Below are 20,751 nucleotides of genomic sequence, written 5' to 3'. Positions count from 1 at the left end.
GGTGTGTGTGTGTGTATATATATATATATATATATATATATATATATATATATATATATGGTTTTGTCCCAAGAAAACTGAAACCCACTAAAAATGGCTCCTTGGTCCACTTTGGGTCCCGACCCAACAGCAAGAAAAAAACAATGTGTGATTTATTTGTATTATCTTGTTGCACATCAGTATGCTGATAAAGCATTTCATTCAAATTAGGCTAAATTAGTCTAATAATACTTGAAAGAAAAAAGTTCTATTGAGTTGTACAATCGATGTTGGTAACATTATTCATAAAAACAAAGTTATTCATAAAAAGTGCTCATTGAGACTTAAGTGTGTTTGTTCAATGATTTAAAAATTTTTTTTTTTTTACAATAGTCGCTGATGTCTGATCAGTTTTACGAGTCCTCGTCTCCACTTTGTTGTATTTCTTGTGCTTTTAAATTAATTGACCGTGTAAGACAAAGTCCACGGTGACTGTGCAGACTAGCCTGGAACAAAAAACAGCTTCTTTTTTTTTCACGTCAGTGGAAGTTTAACTTTTGCCTTGAGCAGAACTTTGTGTTCCGCTTCCTGCAGCCTGCAGCCCGGACCGAGCAGCCGACAGAGCGCCCTGCCTGCAGCACAGCCGGTAAATCACAGTACACACAATAAACATTTACATTATAAAGGTTTGCTTTTGACAGTTTAAGAGAGAAGATCCACACGACAAACGTGAAGTAGTCACGTGACTTTTCCATGTGATTTATCTTTTGATCGCTTCCTGTAGTTGATATGTCGTCCACTTTTTCTTCTTCGATTATTGATCATTTCTCTCCAGCTGACTTTGGACCTGACAGAACATGGAGATTTCTTTTGCAGGCAAACGAGCTCTGGTCACAGGAGCCGGAAAAGGTAAAGACGTCACTGAACATAACACAAAAGAAAATTCAAACTGCAACATGCAAGCAAGAACAGACACGTCAGCCAGTGTCGTGCATAACATGTAAATGTATATGAACAATAAAGGAGTTAAATTGCATGTAGTTCACAACTCCCCCACACTGCACACGGCTGCACCGTGTGTCCTGCATGAATGACTCAAGAGGTGGAGATGTGTTTGCAGCCTGTTGGTGTCAGCTTCAGCCAAACTAGATTTCTCCTCTTGTAAATTTTGCCATAATTCCACTTCAACCAACATGATGGGTTTTTTTGTTTGTTTGTTTTTTTTTAGCTTGCATGGTTATGTTTTTAAATTCCCTTCTGCAACACAGATTACCCAATTGGAGTCTATTCTCTTGTTAAATTAAATTGTTGCCAAAACTAATCCCACACTAATCCTACATCTCTCTCATCTTTATTCCATAATTAATTTTTCCACATTGAATTTATTCATATGATGAGATCTTGACCATTTCATCAGTCCATTCCTCCACAGCGGGACAGCTGGGGTCCTTCCAGTTTTGCTGTTAAAATCTTGCGGCTGTGATAAATCCAACCTGTTAAATGCTAGATTTGTGTTTTCTTATGTTAGCTCGGCCTACTAATGTCTTGTTGCTAAGGAGGCAAAGTCATGGATGCACTGGTAGAGTGGCACCAATCCACTCCCTCAGCATCTCCAAATGATTACACCAGAATGGATGCACCATAGCACAATATCTCTCCCAAATCTATAACTCTATCCACTGTCCTCTCAAATAGAGGCATAAGACCTCCTAGAATAAAAGTTTTTTTTCCCACATCACTAAGAATAGGGCCCGGCCTCCTAGAACTCCCATTAAAATTATTACAATTCAAAACTAAATGTGAGTGAGGCTTGTGAAAACACTGAATGTGACTAATGAAACGTTGCACGCTCCCTCAGAGAGAGAGAGAGAGAGAGAGTGGCGATTAAAGAGCTCCGTTGTTGATGTGGTGCAGGGTATGTCAGAGTCTCAGACGTGTGGAATGTGTGTGTGTGTGTGTGTGTGTGTGTCAGCTCTGGTGTCACAGCGGCACCTCGCTCTCTAATGAGTCTTTGTGTTTATGGATGTTTGGCGTCTCAGGGATCGGCAGGGCCACGGCTCTGGCTCTGGCACGCTGCGGGGCAAAGGTCACGGCGGTCACACGCACGCAGGCTGACCTGAGCAGTCTGGTGCAGGAGGTAAGAATGCCCCCCCACAAACACACAAACACACACACACACTGTTCAACTTTGACCTCTCCATACTCGCTTCTGTTTTATCTTTTCAATTGTTCCACCACTCCATCTCTCAACTCATCGTGTGACGTGTCCACTTAACCCTCCACTCTGCTCTGTTCTTCCTCTATCTCCTCTTCAGCTTCATCGCTGCATGTGGAGATGAAGAGCAGACTGGTTTTATATTTTTTTTCACATGAAATAAAAACAAATGTTCATGTTTGGTCATGATAGACCATTCAGGAGCAGAATCTTAACTTAGAAGGAGGACATACTGGCGTGGTTCCTTAATGTCTGATGAACTAGTAAGGACATTTTATTATTCAATCTAGTATAACATATGCCTCCTTGAAATATAAAAAAGTTTGTACTACTGAAGCCCTGAGAGGAAAGTGAGAGAAGGGAACTGTTGATTCTTTTTCCAACTTATTTTTTCATGGTTTTTGTTGATGACTTAATAACTAGAAAATCATTGTCTTCACAGTTGTTCTCTGTTATCTGCACCAACGTGTGTGTTGTTGGCTCTTCCTCTCACAGTGTTCTTCTATAACCCCGGTGTGTGTGGACCTGGCAGACTGGGGGGCCACGGAGGCGGCCCTGCAGGACGTCGGCCCCATCGATCTGCTGGTGAACAACGCTGCCTATGCCACCTTACAGCCATTTCTGGAAGTCACACCTGACCAGTTTGACCAGTAAGAAATATGACAGGATACTAAAGACCAGACATCAAGAGAAGCAAATAAAATGTGTTTTGACCTATACTATGTATTCCTATCCAGGTCATTTAATGTGAATGTGAAGGCTGTGCTGCAGGTCTCACAGGTAAAATCCTCTGTCACTGCTCAAACATTTTATAATTGATCTTTTTAGTGTTTGTTGGCTAAATTATAAATGTTTGAATACTTCCAGCAACTGATGAAATCTGACAGAATTCAGCAGAAATTCAACCTAAAACTCCAAATTTGTCAGGGCTTTGCGTTGCGCATGGACCCTACCCTGCCCACCCTCATTTAACCCCGCCCGCCCTCATTTAATCCCGCCCGCCCCCATTTAACCCCGCCCATAAAAAACTTCAACCTAAAAGTGTTAAAAAGAAAAAAGTCAGCCTAAATCCATGAAGTTCCGACTCTTTTCGCATGTTCACATCAACTTCCTTTCTACCATATGTTGATTGTTTGGAGACCTAGTTTCTGATTTAGCCTGACGTAGACTTTAACCATTAAGTCTATTTATGTGTTTATGTGAAAAACAGATAGTAGCTCGTGGTATGAAGGCCAGAGGATCTGGAGGCTCCATCGTCAACGTGTCCAGTCAGGCCTCACAGTGCGCACTCAGAGACCACTCTGTCTACTGTGAGTTAACACAAGCTGCTTTCTGACAAGGGTAAAGGAAAGGCAAGGTTCCACTTTTGTTCACTGATGAGGCGTTCACTTGGCTGAGTACGGTTTGTAAACAGGAAGTGCTTCTGTTCTGTACTGACTGGGATCCTGTTCTTGTTCAGGTGCCACTAAAGGAGCCCTGGACACGTTGACTAAAGTGATGGCTCTGGAGCTCGGACCCTATCAGGTACACTGTCACAGCGTGTGGACATGAAGATCACAATTTGGACCAATCTTTGATAAGATTTGTGTACATCGGGGAGATTATATTGGAGTGATTACAATATTAAGAGTATAAATTACTGCAAGTCAAAAGATAAGGAAAAAAGGATGTTTGATTTCTTAGAAGATATTTTACATAAAGAGTGATGTCATTGCCGACATCTCTGAAGCTTTCCCTGCTCTCTTTACTGCTCTGCTCTAAGAGCCATTCTCGTTCTTACAATACAATTACATGTCATCATGTGAAGAAGATAAATGATGACAAAATCCAAAGAGTGTGTCTCGTTTGTTTAGGAACACTTAGGTGTGTAATCACACAGGATGGATGTTAATGTTGCTGATGTTGTGATCAGATCCGTGTGAACGCCGTGAACCCCACCGTGGTGTTGACAGAGATGGGTCGTCTGGGCTGGAGTGACCCTGAAAAGTCCAAGACCATGATGTCCCGCATCCCCCTGGGCCGCTTTGCAGGTCAGACACTTTTTTTCACCGATTGAAAGACACATTGACTGAAAGGATATATTTAAGATTAATTTTTTTAATCTGATGCAAGGCTACCGATTTCCTCTTTTATCCGGGAAATCAGAACCTTGAGATCTGCTTTCTGAGTCTGAAATAAAATGTCTTTGTCTGTCTCTCCTGTATTTATAACGCCACGACAGGTGGAAAATAGTGTTGTGAAAATGTTTGACACTTCAATACTTTCCGATACAGACTACAGATCCTTAGTCGCATTTTGAACCCAAAGCTGCTGCTGGAGAACGAGCACTGTGTAAATACACTACCAAAGTATTTGTGCACTTTAGTACCAAATGTACAATTTCAGTATCAAAAAGCTGCCAACATATTCGTGCAATTGAGACAATAAGCAGGAGTTTGCTGCTGTATCTGTTGTTGAGTTTAATATATTTTAAAAGTGGGCATTGCAAATTAGCTTAGCTTAGCTTAGCTCAAATACTGGATCAGAGTTGATCCGTTACAATAAACTTCACAGGCGTGTTTTGGGGAGCTCAGAGACGTCTTTAAACTTGGAGACAAGGAGGATAATATGTGACAGTTAATCATTATTGTTGCTTTACATCCACATGATTCTCAACGAGCTTTCACTTTTAAAATCTGACTTAATGTTGGATATTCATCATTTTTTGCTTTCTTAATGGAGGAGCTCCGAGATTCTTCCTCTTGTGAATGACTAGATAAAGCTGCCATGGATGCTGATGTGGGAAACACACCATGATGCACTTACATCGTGTTTCAATGGATTCTTTTTTTTTTTGAAGTGAAGGTCGCCCTCCTCTTCACATGACAAATGGAGAAAGTCCTCAAACTGCCGTGCCTCCTCAGAGAGTTCATGCGGGGTTGCTGACAGGGAGACGGATGGTTTATTGAGATTCAGGAATGTTGATTCATAGTTGTGAAACAATGGAGCGCCTCTTCCCCCACGCCTGTGTTCTGTGGAGGGATTAACATGTCCTCTTATATCTGGTGGGAGAGCTGTGTTCTGGGTGGGCAAACAATAGGGCTTAGTCATCACTTGTGTTGATTGTTTACGTTATTACCAGTTATAATTCAAGCTGCAGCTAATCAAATTAAAAATCTGTTTGACTTCCAGCATGGCCATCATCCATAGACGGTGTTTCTTTCTCGAAGTGAAACCAGAAAATTTAGAAAGCCCCGTATATTTATACAAATAATGAAATCAGATGTATAGAGTGCAAGAGGAGGCAAAACAAAAACAAAGCCAGGAACAATAATGAACGCTAACACTCCAGTCACCAAATGATCCAAAACTGTGACTGTCTGCTCCAAATCAAGACGAGAATCTGTTCTGTGAACTCTCTATCCGCCTGCGGGATGTTTAATCTGTAAGTTCAGTGTGTGTTTTCTTTAGTAGAAGTGGCTTAATCAGCTGATCTCAGCCGCACAGACTCCAGCTTTAAATGAGCAACATGTCCGAAGCTGTCTCGAGGGTATTTTGGTTTCATTGTTGAACAACAGAAGGAGGTGGACAGTGCTGCAGTGCATGAACGCACCTACACATTTATTTATATGTTAATGTCTATTGTGTGTGTGTGTGTGTGTGTGTGTGTGTGTGTGTGTGTGTGTGTGTGTGTGTGTGTGTGTGTGTGTGTGTGTGTGTGTGCGTGTGCGTGTGCGTGTGTGTGTGTGCGCGTGTGTGCAGAGGTGGAGGACGTGGTGAACAGCATTTTATTCCTGCTGAGTGATAAAAGCAACATGACCAATGGAGTCACTCTGCCGGTGGACGGAGGATTCCTCTCCTGCTGACCCGCCTGCCCTGTCGCATCCAATCTATGTACACATACAAAGTCATTAAACTTGACTTAAATAGAAATCATTATTGTTGTTTGTTCTCATCAGTGTGAAATATTGGACTTCTTATTCCTTCTTTGCTATTAATAAATAAAACAAACATGCTTGTACATGTTCATGTTTTATAGGCTCATAAATAACATAACATTTGTCATGAAGGTTGTTTTTGATGTTGGACTACTTAAAAAATGTGCACATTAACTGAGGTCTGCAAACTGTAAGTATGTCTACTGGGTGACTTTACTATATGATCAGACGTGAAAAAAAAAACATGTTATGTTGAAGTTCTGGCTTCTCTGTCAACAACGCAGCAGCCAGTATGTCCTCCTCCTGAGTTTTGATTCCAGTCCTGAATGGTCTGTTAGTGTTTTGACCAGAGGATGGAGGCGGTTTGAAGGCACGCCCACATTCGACTCTGCTATCCAGGCAAACTGTAAACCAGCAGGCGTTTCAGCGATGGAAGGAGGTAAACTGGATCAGATACACTGATTCTACCTGAAAACCGGCCGGCATGTTTCTTATAATCTCTTTGAAAGTAAATGTGGTAAAACTAGGGTAAATATTGGGGATGATTTTGAAAAATGGAGAGAGGTTACAGCACAGACGGGTTAAAAAGAAACTGACGCAGAAGTGGCTCTTGTCAACGTTTTGAGTATGATTTTAAATGCTACCAAGGACGAAGGGGGACCAATGAAAAAGTTTGTTCATCTGCAACTTTTTTGATGCAGAAAAAAAGCAATCAAGAACTTTTTTTGCTCCCTGCACCCCCGCAATCCGTACCTTGCCCAGGTAGGCCGAGGGAACTTTTCCCTTGGGATCAATAAAGTATCTATCTATCTGATCCCCAAAGTCCAGTTTGCCTAGTGTGAGTGCGTCTGAATATAGAGTTTCAATGCTCAGCAAAACATCACATTCTATTTTTATTGACATTCGACACAGAGTCCCCACTCTGAAGGAATCAGGGTTGTACGTGTAGACTTTAGACTTTATTGTCCCGGTGGGGAAATCCTTTTTCACAGCCTTGTTTCTGTCCAATAGACAATTCCCACCAGAGACCAGTCCATACACATAACACAGTGGATAAAACGAGCAATGTGAAACAGAAATCAAAAGTTCCCACTGTGGCCTGTTCAGTGAGGCCTTTTATTTAAGGCAGCTATAACAGCAGGGATCGGGCTTTTCCCAAGGCGAGCCCTTCTGCACCCCTGAAACACTTACAAACACTTACCATAGAATACATACAGGAGTTAACGATCATTTCGTCATCATTTTCTCATTTATTGTATCGTATTCACCTGCTGCCACTGATGCACTTTGATTCCTTCATGTTTACAAAGAGGTTGTTGTGTAAGTAAGAAAAGAAGAGAGAGAGAGAGAGAAGTGTAAGTGAGGAACAAACCACAGCAGAGCGCAGACTTCCTTACATATACATTTGTATTTAGTATACAAAAAATTGAAATATTTCACCACACAGACATGTGAAGTAATAAAAAATAAGACAAACAGTTGGAACAAGTATACAAGTCATCTTACATTACATACATACATGGCCAATGCATTTCATCATACAGCCTCTCCTAAGAATTACAGTGGGTCAAATAACCAGAGAACTTCCATGCAATAGTAGATTAGAATTTTTCGCTGCGTTTCTCAGCTACATTTGGACACCTCAGCTAGTAGGCAGGACCACAACACACGAGTCGACCACACACTTTGCTATGCCAACCAAAGACAGCGTGACGGAGTGGACTGCAGTGCTGCGTCTCGCCACAGGGGGGAGACAGACACACTGCAGGCCTGCAACCATACAGAAATGCATTTCATAAAGGTGCAATCTGCACTGTTTGCCCTGCGACAAACTCCACAAAGATTGGCCCCTTTATTGTACACTGTTAGCAACACTTCTAACTTCAACATGAGCGACTATAATCCCTTTAGTTTGAATTGTTTTTAGTTTTAAAAGCTAAATATTCAGGTACATGTAGATAGATATTCATAACGCATTCCTTTTCTAAGGATTATTCTGTACATCACTAGATGTCATTAATATCCATTTTTTCTTTCTGTGTGTCCACAGATTATTGAAAAGGCTTGTGTATTACTACATTACAATATGAAATTGTACCAAAAACTGGACACTAAAAAACTTGGCTTAAAACAATACTGTCATTATGCACCACCCCCAAACTGTCGAACGGAGCCGTCTCACTGATACTGACATGTGCTCATCCACACACACACACACACACACACACACACACACCAGTGTTTGTAAATACGCCTGTGACACACGCACACACACACACACACTCATACACACATACACACACACACACATCCACACACACACAAACACACAGGAACAGAGACAAGATCTAAACAATGGGATAAATTAAGACAGAATATTTTAAGACCCATGCAAGCTCCTCCACCCACACGAGGCAGAACTCAGGCAGCAAGGTTGTACAAGCCCCCACGTTTGGCATGCTCGTCCGTCACATGTTCACAGTTAGATGAAGTTACCCAAAGACACTTGACTGAGATCAGATGTTTGACTTTTTTTTTTGGTGTGAAAACCTTATTAGAGGAATCAGCGGGGCTGCAGAGGGTCACAGCAGTGACAAGTATCATGTTAAATCATTCTGAATTCCCGGTTCAATCTGGAAACCTCGACCACATCTCACGGCCCACTGACAGTTTTTATCACGTTATTGTATTTGTCGATTTATAATGGAGCAGTTTTCAGATGCACACTGAGCAGACTCCTCTAAAGGTCAGACTAAAGGCTCTGGTATGATAAGATCCATCTTCACATTTTAAGAATGATCACACTTATACTGAAGGTCATTTAAGGAGCAAGGATTCACGCTAAAAGAGAGGTTAAAATCCTCCACTCATACTCTATCCTCAGTTTCTTACATAAAATCCCTTTAAGAGGAATTTGTTTATAGTCAATCAATAACATTGGACTCATTGAAGTAACTGCCTGAACGTCTAAACCAATGGAACACAACTGTAAATACACTGAATCCTTTTTTTCTGGGGTCACATTTAATTGAACAAAATATCAAGTAAGAAGTAGATTTTGATCATAGACTGCAAAAAGAAGTGGACATATGTCTGGTTCTGAAAAGAGGAGAAAAGTGTGTCTTCTCTTTAATGGCCACTAGGGGGCAATTTGACTGGAATCGCTTTCTGTTCTTAGGAATGTAAACCTTCTTCTTAGTTAATTAATCACCTGATTAAATATTTTCCATGTTTATGTTCTTAGTGTTTAGTTTCTCATCTTTCTGAAACAAAAAGATGACTTATGTTGTATTTTTCTTTTGGACTAAAAAAGATCATAAAACACGGCGTGCTTTGAGATTCTCAGGTTTTTCTTTTTTTTAACTTAACGAGCTCAGTTCATCAGTCGGAGTGTTTCTTTACGCTGTTTTTAATTTACTACACAAATAATCATCCCAATTAATTTCAGTTATGTCGATAAAAAAAAATGCTAGCATTAGCTTCTAAATTAGCATTCTCTAGTGTGTTAGACTTCACATGCCTCATGATTCCTGGCCGCTCATGGCTCCGAATAACCAGGATGAACGCAGCAGAAATACTCGAATTTACCTGACAACGACAGAAAGGTGTTCAGTCGCTGTCTTGTCAGTACAGAGGTGTTTCGAACCTTTCATCAAAATGTGGAGACTTTTGACTTCAAGGAAGAAAAAGAGGGCGACGACCACGGTGTCAAATTCAAGCCTTAAAATCTGGAGTCCATGAACCAGTCGGTGACGTCAGGGGGAAATGTCCAGTTCTCAGTTACAGTCTATGACTTTGACAGCAAAGAAGGCTTGCTGTGACTCACCAGGTGTTAAAAAAAATACAGAACGAAACGAGGACGAGAAGGAGAAAAAACTGTCTTATTTATTCAAACCTGTCATATTATGTCTTCTGTAGCTGGTATAATCTTTTGTTCGAGAGCTGAATTATTCCCGTTTAAGACTGCGTTCTCTCTTTTTGTGAAATGTTTAAAGTCGTGGTACCTTTTTCTGTCCGTTATGCCAAATCCCTGTGTACATGCCACAAGTTTGTGTTAACATGCTGATCACAGAACGGGAGCTGAGGGTAACTTCAGACCTGAAGGCCATTTTCACAGTTCACTTTCTACTTAGTCAACACTGCATTAAATCAAGCAAGCATGGCTGAGAAAGAAGAGATGTGGTATGAACACAAGTAATAGAAACCTTTGTCAGCCCTCATGGCAACTTGTAGTTCTATGAGTACAAAGTAGGTGGACAGTAAATGTCTTTCACAGAGAACCTTTGAACCTATTCGGTAATGGTAAAAAAATCCAATTAAGTATTGGTTCTGGTCACCAATATCGCTTTGAAAAAACATCAATATAAAGAAAGCAATCTCAGCAGTGCACACTCACGCTAGTTTTCTTTCTCATCCTCTCAGAGAAGTAGTGGTTGTTGTTCATGGTGATGTTGTGAAGTGTTTAAGCAGTGTTTCCTCCTCAGAACATGGTGCACCTTTTTCCCCTCTTCTTCACTGGTGGAGGGCAGAGCACGGCTCGGATGGCCTCGTCGAATACCGTCTTCAGGCCTCGCTGGGTCAGCGCGGAGCACTCCAGGTACTTCACTGCCCCTGTAGAAGGAAGAGTGCATGATGGGACGACGCTTTACACGTGGCTTCTAACGGGTAGGAACACAGGGCCTGATTCACAAAAGAATTGCAAGATACCAAGTTCTCATTCCCAAGGACTTTAAATGTGCTTCAAACTGCGCCGCAGCGCAAAAAGCTGAACTTTTATTAAAGGGATACTTCACCCATTTACATGAAGCTGTGTATCATTAGAAACATGGTAGTAGTGTTGAATGGTTGTGAATCCAGCCCTCATTTTGCCCTGAGACGAGAAAAATGTGTTTTTCTTTGCTTGAAAGTTTTCTTCATGTGATGCAAAAAGCGTCATGTTGCATCACATGAAGAAAACTTCCAGGCAAAGAAAAACACATTTTTCTCGTCTCAGGGCAAAATGAGGGCTGGATTCACGACCATTCAACACTACTTCCATGTTTGTAATGATACACAGCTTCATGTAAATGGGTGAAGTAGCCCTTTAAATGATCCACTATGCAGCACTTTTTTTTATCGGGACGGGAACAGGCTCCTTTCTATGCAAATTCACTTCACTGCAAAAAAAAAAAAAAAAAGTCGAATTCAAAAAGGACAGCCTTGGGGCGCATTGATTAGTGCACATGTATGTAAGCTGTACTCCTCCAAGCGGGCGACCCAGGTTCGAAACCAACCTGTCGCTCCTACTACTGAATGTCAATCCACTCTCTCCCTCTGATTTTCTGACTCTCTCCACTGTAATATCTCTACAACAAAAAAAGGGACGACAGCACCAACATACACGGACAGTCAGGGTGAAATAATCACTATCTGTTGGTGGTTACAGTATCATAGCCTATGAAGAGACATCATGCCAGACATCAGCCCCTCAGTATAACTTCAACATGAGTTATCTGTTAAAAGGTCACTTTAAGTCTGTGCACTTATGGGCGGTGGGATGTGAGCGTTTTTATATGCATGAGGAGGCAGCACTGTGCAGGAGCAGCTCCTTAATTAACAAGGAATGCTATGCTGAATATCTGTATGAAACTCCTCAGATTGACAGCAACATGACAAGCACAAAGGAGATGTCTTGTTGCACAAGTCAACAACACTTTTGTTTTCGGGAGATTTTGTTCGGAAACCTTCAAATTAGTTTTGTTGACCGGGAATTTTTGAATTAAGGAATAAAAAAAATCAAAAGGCGACTATGTTAGTTTAAGGGAAAAAGTTGTTGACACCATAAAAGTTTTCACTTTTAGAGGACAATGTTTGTCCCATGTGCATCAGAAAACCCTTTACTGTGATGTGTTTTTAGAAAGTCCCACGCCTAATGCTCAAGCATAGCAAGGATCAATTAGAGATGTCTAAAAGCAGTCTCAGGCCCTGTTGGATCCTTTTTTTACTATGTGAAACACCATCCTGATATTGGATATTCACACAATCGTGCACAGCCTCACCAATCTCTCTGGCCATGGCCAGGCCTTGCGGGTAGGTGATGGGGGAGAGCTTCTTGTCCCTCAGTCGTTCGATGGTGTCCTTGTCATCTCGCAGGTCCAGCTTGGTGCCCACCAGGATGATGGGTGTGTTGGGGCAGTGGTGTCTCACCTCAGGGTACCACTGGGGCACCGCGCACACAAACATACATGCGAACGTGTGCGTGAAACGAAGGACGATCAGTGAGAGAGGAGAGGGAGAGCAGTTAGCGCCTCGACATGACGACATTCAACAAACTCTGAGCAGCGGAACGAGAGAGAGTAGATTTGAATAGATCAGTGTGAATAGATGCACAGTGGTATGGAACCAAAACATCCTCAGGCAGAGAAACCCCCGATCACATGAGATGATGAGAGAATCCCGTCAGACCCTTCAGCATTCAGACTCTGCAGAGCGAGGTCAGACCTTCAAAAAAGTGCGATTTCATCTGTGAGCGTCTCATGATGCTCAGCAGACCAAACCGCCGCCGTCGTCCCGCCCCCCCACCTCCCTCTGCAGAGTGTTTGACTCGTTCAGACCTCGCCTCACAACGCGTCTCTGTACCGACGCCCCACAGGGTGTCAGTCCAAATCCGGGACCGTTCTAAGTCGAGGTCAGAAAGGTTTAGGTCAGCGCTGTGAGAAGCCAGGTGGAGCAAAAGATGTGCCTCCTTGTGGTCAGACTCGGCATGGAAGGGGGGGGGAGGTGGTCAGTCAGCGTACTGACCTTAGCTCGGACGTTCTCAAAGGAGGCCGGACTGACCAGGGAGAAGCATATCAAGAACACATCCTGGGAGAGAATCAGAGAGACGGCTAGTTGAGATCCAGCTCTACGTGTGTGTGTGTGTGTGTGTGTGTGCGTTTGTGTGTGTGTGTGTGTGCGTTTGTGTGTTATCCCTGAAAGATACAAACACTTCTTTAAGGGACTGTAGATCTTACGTGTATTGAATAATTAGTTAAATACACTGCTGAGGGATGACAGCTTACAGGATTTTTTAAATGTTATGTCCTTTGATTTCCTATCTATGATCAAATTATCTTTGTGAGTTTCTTAAATATTCCTGACATATACGATAGCTTCATTTCATCGTTAAATACGTGTGTTCACCTTAACATTCTAAACATTAATAATACATTTATTTTGTATTATTAATGTTTATAATGTTAAGGTGAACATTGTGATTTCTATTTCTTATTGAACAAACATCCATCCATTTTATTTTACTCTGCTTGTCTACGATAAGAAGTATATTTTGTTGTATTCTCAAGGCCTCGGCTTCTTGATCTCATCATCCCGGGGTAACAACGGCAGTTTTTTGTGTTGTGACTACGAGATGAGGTCTTTAGAATAGTGTTTAAATAAGTCCTGTTGAAAGTGTTGTTTGCACAGTTGTTTGTTTTATTTTGAGCTGCAGATCTTCAGTGGTCATCGTAAACACACGTGTTTCACTTTAACACATGCGTTGGCGGCGCCCGACGCTAATACGAGATATTTTGACTTTACTATTGAACTCACTGTACTCTCTGATTGTTCATACATTTGTTTTCATATTGAACGTTTTTGTGCTTTTCACTGAAATATCTTATTTTTTCTACAGACCCCTTTTTATACAAAATATGGACATATTCATATTTTTAATTTGTTGAGCGTCTTGAGCCAGAACTCTGTTGTGTACTGGTCTGGTCTAGTGTCTGAATGACAAAGGTCTTGGCTACTTTTTTACAAGTGACTTATTTAAGTCAGTGTGCTCAGTCTTTGAGATAAATCGCAGCAGCAGCTACAGGTTCAGAGTTTTTTTTATGTAGTGCTTTTGTGTGTGTGTGTGTGTGTGTGTGTGTGTGTGTGTGTGTGTGTGTGTGTGTGTGTTCTGGGGGGAAAGGGTTTGAATACCGTCTGTGGGTAAGACAGTGGTCTGAGCCTATCGTAGTCCTCCTGTCCTGCTGTATCCCAAAGGCCCAGATTCACTGGTTTCCCATCCACCATCACATTGGCAGAGTAGTTGTCAAAGCTGCAGGAAGGCGGATATCAAACTGAGTGAAACAATTTTAGGCAAGAGAGTATGCAAATACCTGCACAGGATCTGGACCCACTACGGCACACTGTACTGATGCAACACAAGGACAAGTTGATGAAACAGTTTTACATTTCGAGAGATGACTGAAAAGTCAACATTGAATGGAAAATGTTTTTTTTTTGCTTCCACACTTAAAAGCAGGGTTGGTAATTCAGTAAAGCTTACAAGGTTTGAAAAGAAATATTTACATGTAAAACAAGCAGCAACCTTCGAAGAAGAAGAAGAAGAAGATGTGGAAGTGCAAAAAGTGCCGCCTTGAAGCGGCCACCGAAAAGACCCAAAGTCCCATTCACTCATATTTAAAGGTATGTTTTAACAGCAGGAAATAACATGTTTACAGCCTGGTACAAGAGAAACAACTGACTGACTGCAAGCAGCTGCTTGAGGAGGCTTAAAACCTGCCTCAGCTCCAGCTCGTTGCATGTTGAGGTCAAAACTAAAGGCTGAAAGATCAACTTTATTTACAAATCAGATCAACGCGTTTCCACTTGTGGCCTTCATCAGGGTCATCCGTGGACCGCCTTCAGAAACCAATGAGTGACGTCACTCAGGCTTGAGCCATTATTATTCACAGTCTATGGTTATAACTCCTCCCCTTCCTTCTGGGCGCCTTCAAAGGCCACGCCCCCCCCCCCCGACACAAATGCACGAGCGACGCTGAACCAATTCAACTGATTCGCAACGCGTAAGAGAAAAGGACGTCAGCACATCGCTCTCAGCGTGATTCAACATGCTGCTTCATGTCTCATTCAGCCGTTTGAAAACACAGAAGACTATTATACTGGATGTCATAAAACAAACATGGCAACAGAAAATCGGCAGCACTGTGTCACTTCTCAGACCCTTCACCTCCCTCAGTTGTTGCGAAAAAGCTGGATGAATATTTCCTCGGGTGTCCTGATGAACTCTTTCTTACCACAGCCTTCTCTGTTTTTTTCCCTTTCTATTTCGTACACTGTTTAGCACGGTGAGATTTATAAGTAATCCTGGCGGTGGACATTTGAGGTGAGCTTTCTCTGTCCTTCTCCGGTAGATGTGGAATACCTCCAGGGGTGGTGAAGCGTTTTGAAAGCAGGCCGATGCATGGCAAGGGTAGGAAATGCAAAGGGAGGCCATGGAGGCATTTGATTGGTTCTTCCCATCCGGACCTCACGTCAGTGATAGGTCAGAGTTTTTACAGGATTACAGAAGCGATCGATTACGGCTTTGTCAGCGCAAATGATTGAATGGTTTCTGTAGGGCTGTGAAGACCATTTCAATAATTGAAAACAAATAGTGTGGTACTGGATAAAACTACCAACCCAACCTTTAAGAATACATTCTTCAGCAAACATGAATGACAAGACTTTTTCAGCAAATTAAATACCTGAAAAACCAAAGCTGGATTCAAAACATTTCACAAAATTCTCATTTTTCAGCAGCTCCTGTAACTGTGATGCAATCAAGTTTACTTTGTTTTACTTCAGTGATAACACGTTAAGACTCAAAGTCTGATGATTTATGTTTTTAATGACCAATTTGTAATGGCCCTTTAAGATGAAACCATGTTTATATCTGTTTGAGCATGTGCAGTGTGTGGTGCTACTCACACGGTGGGGATGTATTCACCGGGGAAGGCATTGGTGGTGTAGCTAATCAGCAGACAGGTCTTACCAACAGCCCTGAGGAAGAGGAGGAGGAGGAGGAGGAGGAGGGACAGCAGATTATACAGAATTTATAATACAGTTCAACAAAGTATTTGCGTACAGTATGAGTGCAACTATGTGTATTCATGAATGTTTGCGAGAGTTCAAAAGCAGGCTGCGAGCCCCTCTCACTGTTTCACTGTGCCACACAGACACTGGCCTACATTCATGTTGCCTGAGGGACATAGTATCCCCTCTATGATACCCCCACCCTCCCCCACACACACTCACACTGACACACTCACACACTCACATGCTCAGGCCGGACCTACCACTCCTACCCACATAAAGTACTCATAACACCCCCCCCACACTCCTCCTGTACTGCTGCAGAGCACTGACAAAAGCTGCAGGGAGCCGCACAGATAGGTGGTGGCATGGATGGGTATTGGCTGCGCGCTCATGCATGAGGTAATGAGCAGTTTTGTGTGTGCGTTTCCATGGATACCACCATTGGTGGTTACACACACACGGTGTCAATATGTGTGAGGGACCCATTAGACAGATTTGAGGTCAGTGAGGGAGTTTTACTGGTTGGGATGAAGCACATGACTGAGAGCAATAAAAGACCAGAGGGAAGGCCATGAATGAATGTGGGCACAACACATTACAATGGTGTTTTCCTTTTTAAGTAAAAAAGCCATAAGCTATTACATTCAAATTGAAGGCATGCTTTTGTGATTTGGCATGACACTTCCATAAAACTATTGGACTAAAAAGACATGTTAAAGGAAAAATGGATATAATAAATGCAGAAGGTGAAATAATTAGTGCTAAAAGCCTGCAGAAGAGGAAGTGCAGGATTCAGATGGGGAATTGGAACGGGGAAGCAGTAGCAGTAGCTCAGTCCGTAGGGACTTGGGTTGGGAACCAGAGGGTCACTGGCTCACATCCCGATGCAAAATTCCACAAGTCAGAAGTTAGTCTGGTGGCTGGAGAGGCACTGCCCTCGGCACCCCTGAGCAAGGCACCCAACCCCTCCTCCCGTTTGTTATAAATCTTGAGTAAAATTGCAGTAAAATACAAAATCTTTCCACAAGAATAGAAACATTTATCCAGCCTGTCCTCCAAATACATTCACTTGTGGCTCCAAAAAAGAAAAGGGGCCAATCAAAATGCAGAACTTCAGTCTTTTAATCGGGCGCTAACTATTTGGTAAAATGATGATGTCATCTCCTACTTCTTATAAACAGTGTATGCCTGTGAGAACTTTGGACCGGAACACTACACCAAAAATGCTCAATTCCTCAAAAACGGAACCAGAGTCCATAACTCTAGTTCGCATGTTGTAATGAAGTGTCGTACCTTACAATGAACATCATATCAGTGATATGTATCATGCAGCACATGACAGCAAAAGGATAATTTGGTTAGCAGCGATTTGATAATTGTATCACATGAGTCAGGATGAGGATCTATTGCTATGAGAGGAGCACTTTTCAACACTGAATTGTCCTTCTTTAGCAGCCTTCCCAAGATTCAACACGGAGAGTTTCTCGTCCTGAACTTCGCTCTCTGGGAACTACCCTGGACGCTAATATTTCCCAAGCAACATAAATGGAAACAATTATACAAAGCTAACTGTTTTATCAGAGCCTAACGATTCGAATGGTCTTTAAAATACATGTTGAACATTGCCAGCTAGCAGCTGCTCATATGTGTGGATAGGATCCCTTTGACTTTTAATATTTGTATTTGTAATAATAGGAAACCATGAGTGATACTTATAACACCAGAAGAACCCACTAAATCATTCCAGCGTGCCTATAAATCAGTATGACCAGCATCAGGACCCTGAAGGTGAAGCAGCTGAAGGGAATTCAGCGATCATTTATCTTAGTGTCTGCATCTGTGCTTTTCACAATGCAACAGTCAAAATGTCTGCTGTGAGAGAAGGCCCAATGTTGGCTGATGGGAGAATAACAATGCCAGATACAGTCAGGCAGCGACGGGGGCTTACAGCAACAATAAGTAACTTTTCCTCCTCAAAGTACGAGTTTCAAATGCCAATTTAGGAGCACAATTCAAACGGGATGAATGGTATCTATCATGTCCACAGCACGGCTCGATCGCCTGTTTACTGATGTGTGACTTCAGTAAGAGGCCGAGGTCGTCTGGGGAGAAGTGCGTACAGCTTTACGCCACGAGTCCACACACAAACCTTCATGTATTAAAAAAGTAGGCCAGTTAAGTAGGTGTATGGTTTGATACAATAGCTGAGGCTAAGAGGAAGAGCAGAGTGATGGATGAAGCAAAGGACATTAAAAAAAAGAGCAAGAAGCAGAGAGTACATCTCTGCAGACGTTATTCATTACAGATTTCATTTGCATTTGCATTCCTCGTTGATCTTTAAGTTAAATTCTTTTACATGTTTGGAACCTTAAAAATCTACCACAACTAGTGTAAGAAATGACCCTCTCCAAATGAAGCCATTTAACCACAGCCTATAGACGTCATGGTAACTGTTGAAAACACATTCACATTCTCCACATGCAAATAGTTAGCAAAGAACGGGCTGTGATGGTCAAGCTAAATGTGGCTAGCTGTTAGCTGAGAAATCCATCGCGGGAAACATTTTGGTCCAACTCCGCTCCAGAATTTATGACATCTATTTAACTTTATGCTTCGTGTTTGCTGTCGTCGCCATGGTTATGGCTGTAATGCTTCCTGCTTCAGTCAGCTTGCTTCCTTATTGGCTATTCCGTTCCACATGAACATTTACAGAGTCCGTGCTCTGCTTTCCTCAGTGTTCTCCACACACAACAGCATTTCTGATTCTGAATAATGAAACCAAGGCAACGACTGTCAAAAGACTGCTGTTCCTTACATGGCCACTCGAGGCTGACTCTAAAAGTAAGCCAATCTCCATAGAGCCAAATGATAACCAGACAAAATGAATGACTATTAAAAAAATATATTTTTTTTCTACGGACTGGTATGGAAACACACTTTTGGTCTCTTTTGGTAAATTCCTTTTTAATGAATGTGTCAAGAGTTAAATTGTATTATTATTAGATCTGTATAGATAAGATAGATGTCACTCCCTACTCTCTTTGACCCTTATTTCAAAACTCTATCCACTGTCTTATCGCTACATAAAGGCACTCAAAACTCAGTTTTTCAGTTGTGTTCTGAGTCAATTTTATTTTTCAATGACAAAAAAGGCAATCTGTATCAGTATCATAGTTTTAATGAATTTATGGTGGCAGCTCATAACTTAGTGTTCGCACACCCCTCTCTTTCTCCTGAAACTCCACCACCAACTCTAAATTAGGTCACCTTTGGCTCCAAAACAACAAGATGGCTACAACTAAAATGCCCATTTTAAGGCTTAGATTTCCTGTAGTAACCTCTGGAGTCTGTAGCATGTATTTTACAACAATCAACACAATTTTAAAACTCACTTCTGGACCTTGTACCTCTTAAAAACACAACTCTTTTAGACTCCAAACCCCCAGTTTGCAGGCTTTTGTGTTCCCAAGCCTGATGACATCACTGAGGTTGTTTTTCAGACCTCAGAAAGCTCCCTCCAGAGCAGGACTCAACATTACTAACTAAAGAACTAATTGCACGATATGAATTCAATTTTGTGCACATTTTTGACCACAACATTGATTTCCTTTTTTATATCAATCTACTTCACTGCTAGAAGTATTAAAGTTTCAAAGTTTTTAGAGTTCCTACATTAATTAAAATGAACATAAGTCAAATTAATCTATTAAAAAATAGCAGCATAGTAGCATCTAACTAGCAGTAAGAATAGTATGGCATTTCAATTAAAACAGAATAGGCTATGACCCTTTTCTAAAGCCTGTTTTTATATAAATATATATATCTAAGCACTGGAAAAAAATGGGAGGGATTTAATCTACAGCGAGCGATGATATCATTATTAGGTAACAGAATAGGGAACACCCTGCAACATATAATAGCCCATAAAGAGGTTTGGATGCAGTAAGAATTGCACAGTGTGAGCAGAACTAGGCAGCGGGGCCTGTTTGCCACTGACAGGGCCACAAATTCCTCAGCGTGCATCAGCACTTCAGCCTGCCTCCAGTGGCCTACGAGGCGTGTAGGTGTTCCCGGATAGCATCCCGAAGCGCATCGCTCATGCGGTCTCAACGAACCGGAGAGATGCCACGGTGTGATCAATGCAATCCCACTGAGGAAATATAACCGTCTGCAAAGGGGGGAACAGAGGACTGAAAAGCAGGGCGAGCGACAGATCGCTGAGCCCCAGCCCATTTTCCTACATAGCATCCTCCCATCATCCATCCATCCGTGGACTCTCCACTGAATCCCCGTGAAAAAACGGGTTGCTGCAGCCGTGTGTGTGTCTGTGTGTTTGTGTGTGTGTGTTCTTACCCGTCGCCCACCACCACACATTTGATCGCCTGCATTTGGACTGCAGCTGGACGCTTTCAGGGAGCCGGTGCTGGTGCTTCAGTAGATCCGACAGTGTGCACTGAGGTCTCGGATGAGAGCAGCGGGGCCAGTCCGCTCGGCGATGGAGCCGCAGTGAAAGGGGTCTAGGACGAGCAACGCCGAGCGATGACGGAAACTAACGAAAAAATTTAAAGGGACAGAGTCCGAGCAGAGCCAGAGATGACTCGCTGCTTGAGCTTCCGGCGTCTACGCTTAATTTCTTATACAATATTAGACCTATTCTGGGGTTTACACTGACATTTTGAAAGAATAGAAGGAGAAATAGAATAGAAATCTCTCTCTCTCTCTCTTTTTTTTTTTAGAATAAAAAAAATGTTATTGACAAATAGCTACTTTTCTTAGCAGGACATAACACTTCCACAAACACTACGTTCATTTTTA

At 42.1% G+C, this 20,751-nt stretch overlaps 2 protein-coding genes across 3 annotated transcripts; one reads left to right on the top strand and one right to left on the bottom strand.

Moving 5' to 3' along the window:
• Positions 1 to 360: 360 nt before the first annotated feature.
• On the top strand, positions 361 to 6,106 carry dcxr (dicarbonyl/L-xylulose reductase). Of its 2 annotated transcripts, none has more exons than XM_079334522.1 (9): positions 361 to 625; positions 815 to 888; positions 2,019 to 2,116; positions 2,690 to 2,844; positions 2,932 to 2,974; positions 3,405 to 3,504; positions 3,654 to 3,718; positions 4,107 to 4,224; positions 5,936 to 6,106. In XM_079334522.1, exons 2-9 carry the CDS (start codon positions 837 to 839, stop codon positions 6,037 to 6,039), a joined length of 735 nt encoding a protein of 244 aa, XP_079190648.1. In that variant the 5' UTR covers positions 361 to 625; positions 815 to 836; the 3' UTR covers positions 6,040 to 6,106. The 2 variants fall into 2 exon arrangements, with proteins under 2 accessions (XP_079190648.1, XP_079190647.1); XM_079334521.1 differs by having other exon boundaries at positions 793 to 888.
• Positions 6,107 to 7,338: 1,232 nt separating this feature from the next.
• On the bottom strand, positions 7,339 to 20,482 carry rac3b (Rac family small GTPase 3b). Its single transcript, XM_079333865.1, has 6 exons — positions 20,290 to 20,482; positions 15,829 to 15,900; positions 14,056 to 14,173; positions 12,892 to 12,954; positions 12,150 to 12,309; positions 7,339 to 10,722 (listed from the first exon to the last, which is right to left on the bottom strand). The coding sequence occupies exons 1-6, from the start codon at positions 20,322 to 20,324 to the stop codon at positions 10,592 to 10,594; spliced, it is 579 nt and encodes a 192-aa protein (XP_079189991.1). The 5' UTR covers positions 20,325 to 20,482; the 3' UTR covers positions 7,339 to 10,591.
• Between the last annotated feature and the right edge of the window lie 269 nt (positions 20,483 to 20,751).

This window comes from Symphodus melops (assembly GCF_947650265.1).
Source record: "Symphodus melops genome assembly, chromosome: 21".
Classification (NCBI taxonomy): Eukaryota; Metazoa; Chordata; class Actinopteri; order Labriformes; family Labridae; genus Symphodus; species Symphodus melops.
This window is presented reverse-complemented; position numbering and strand designations above follow the sequence as displayed.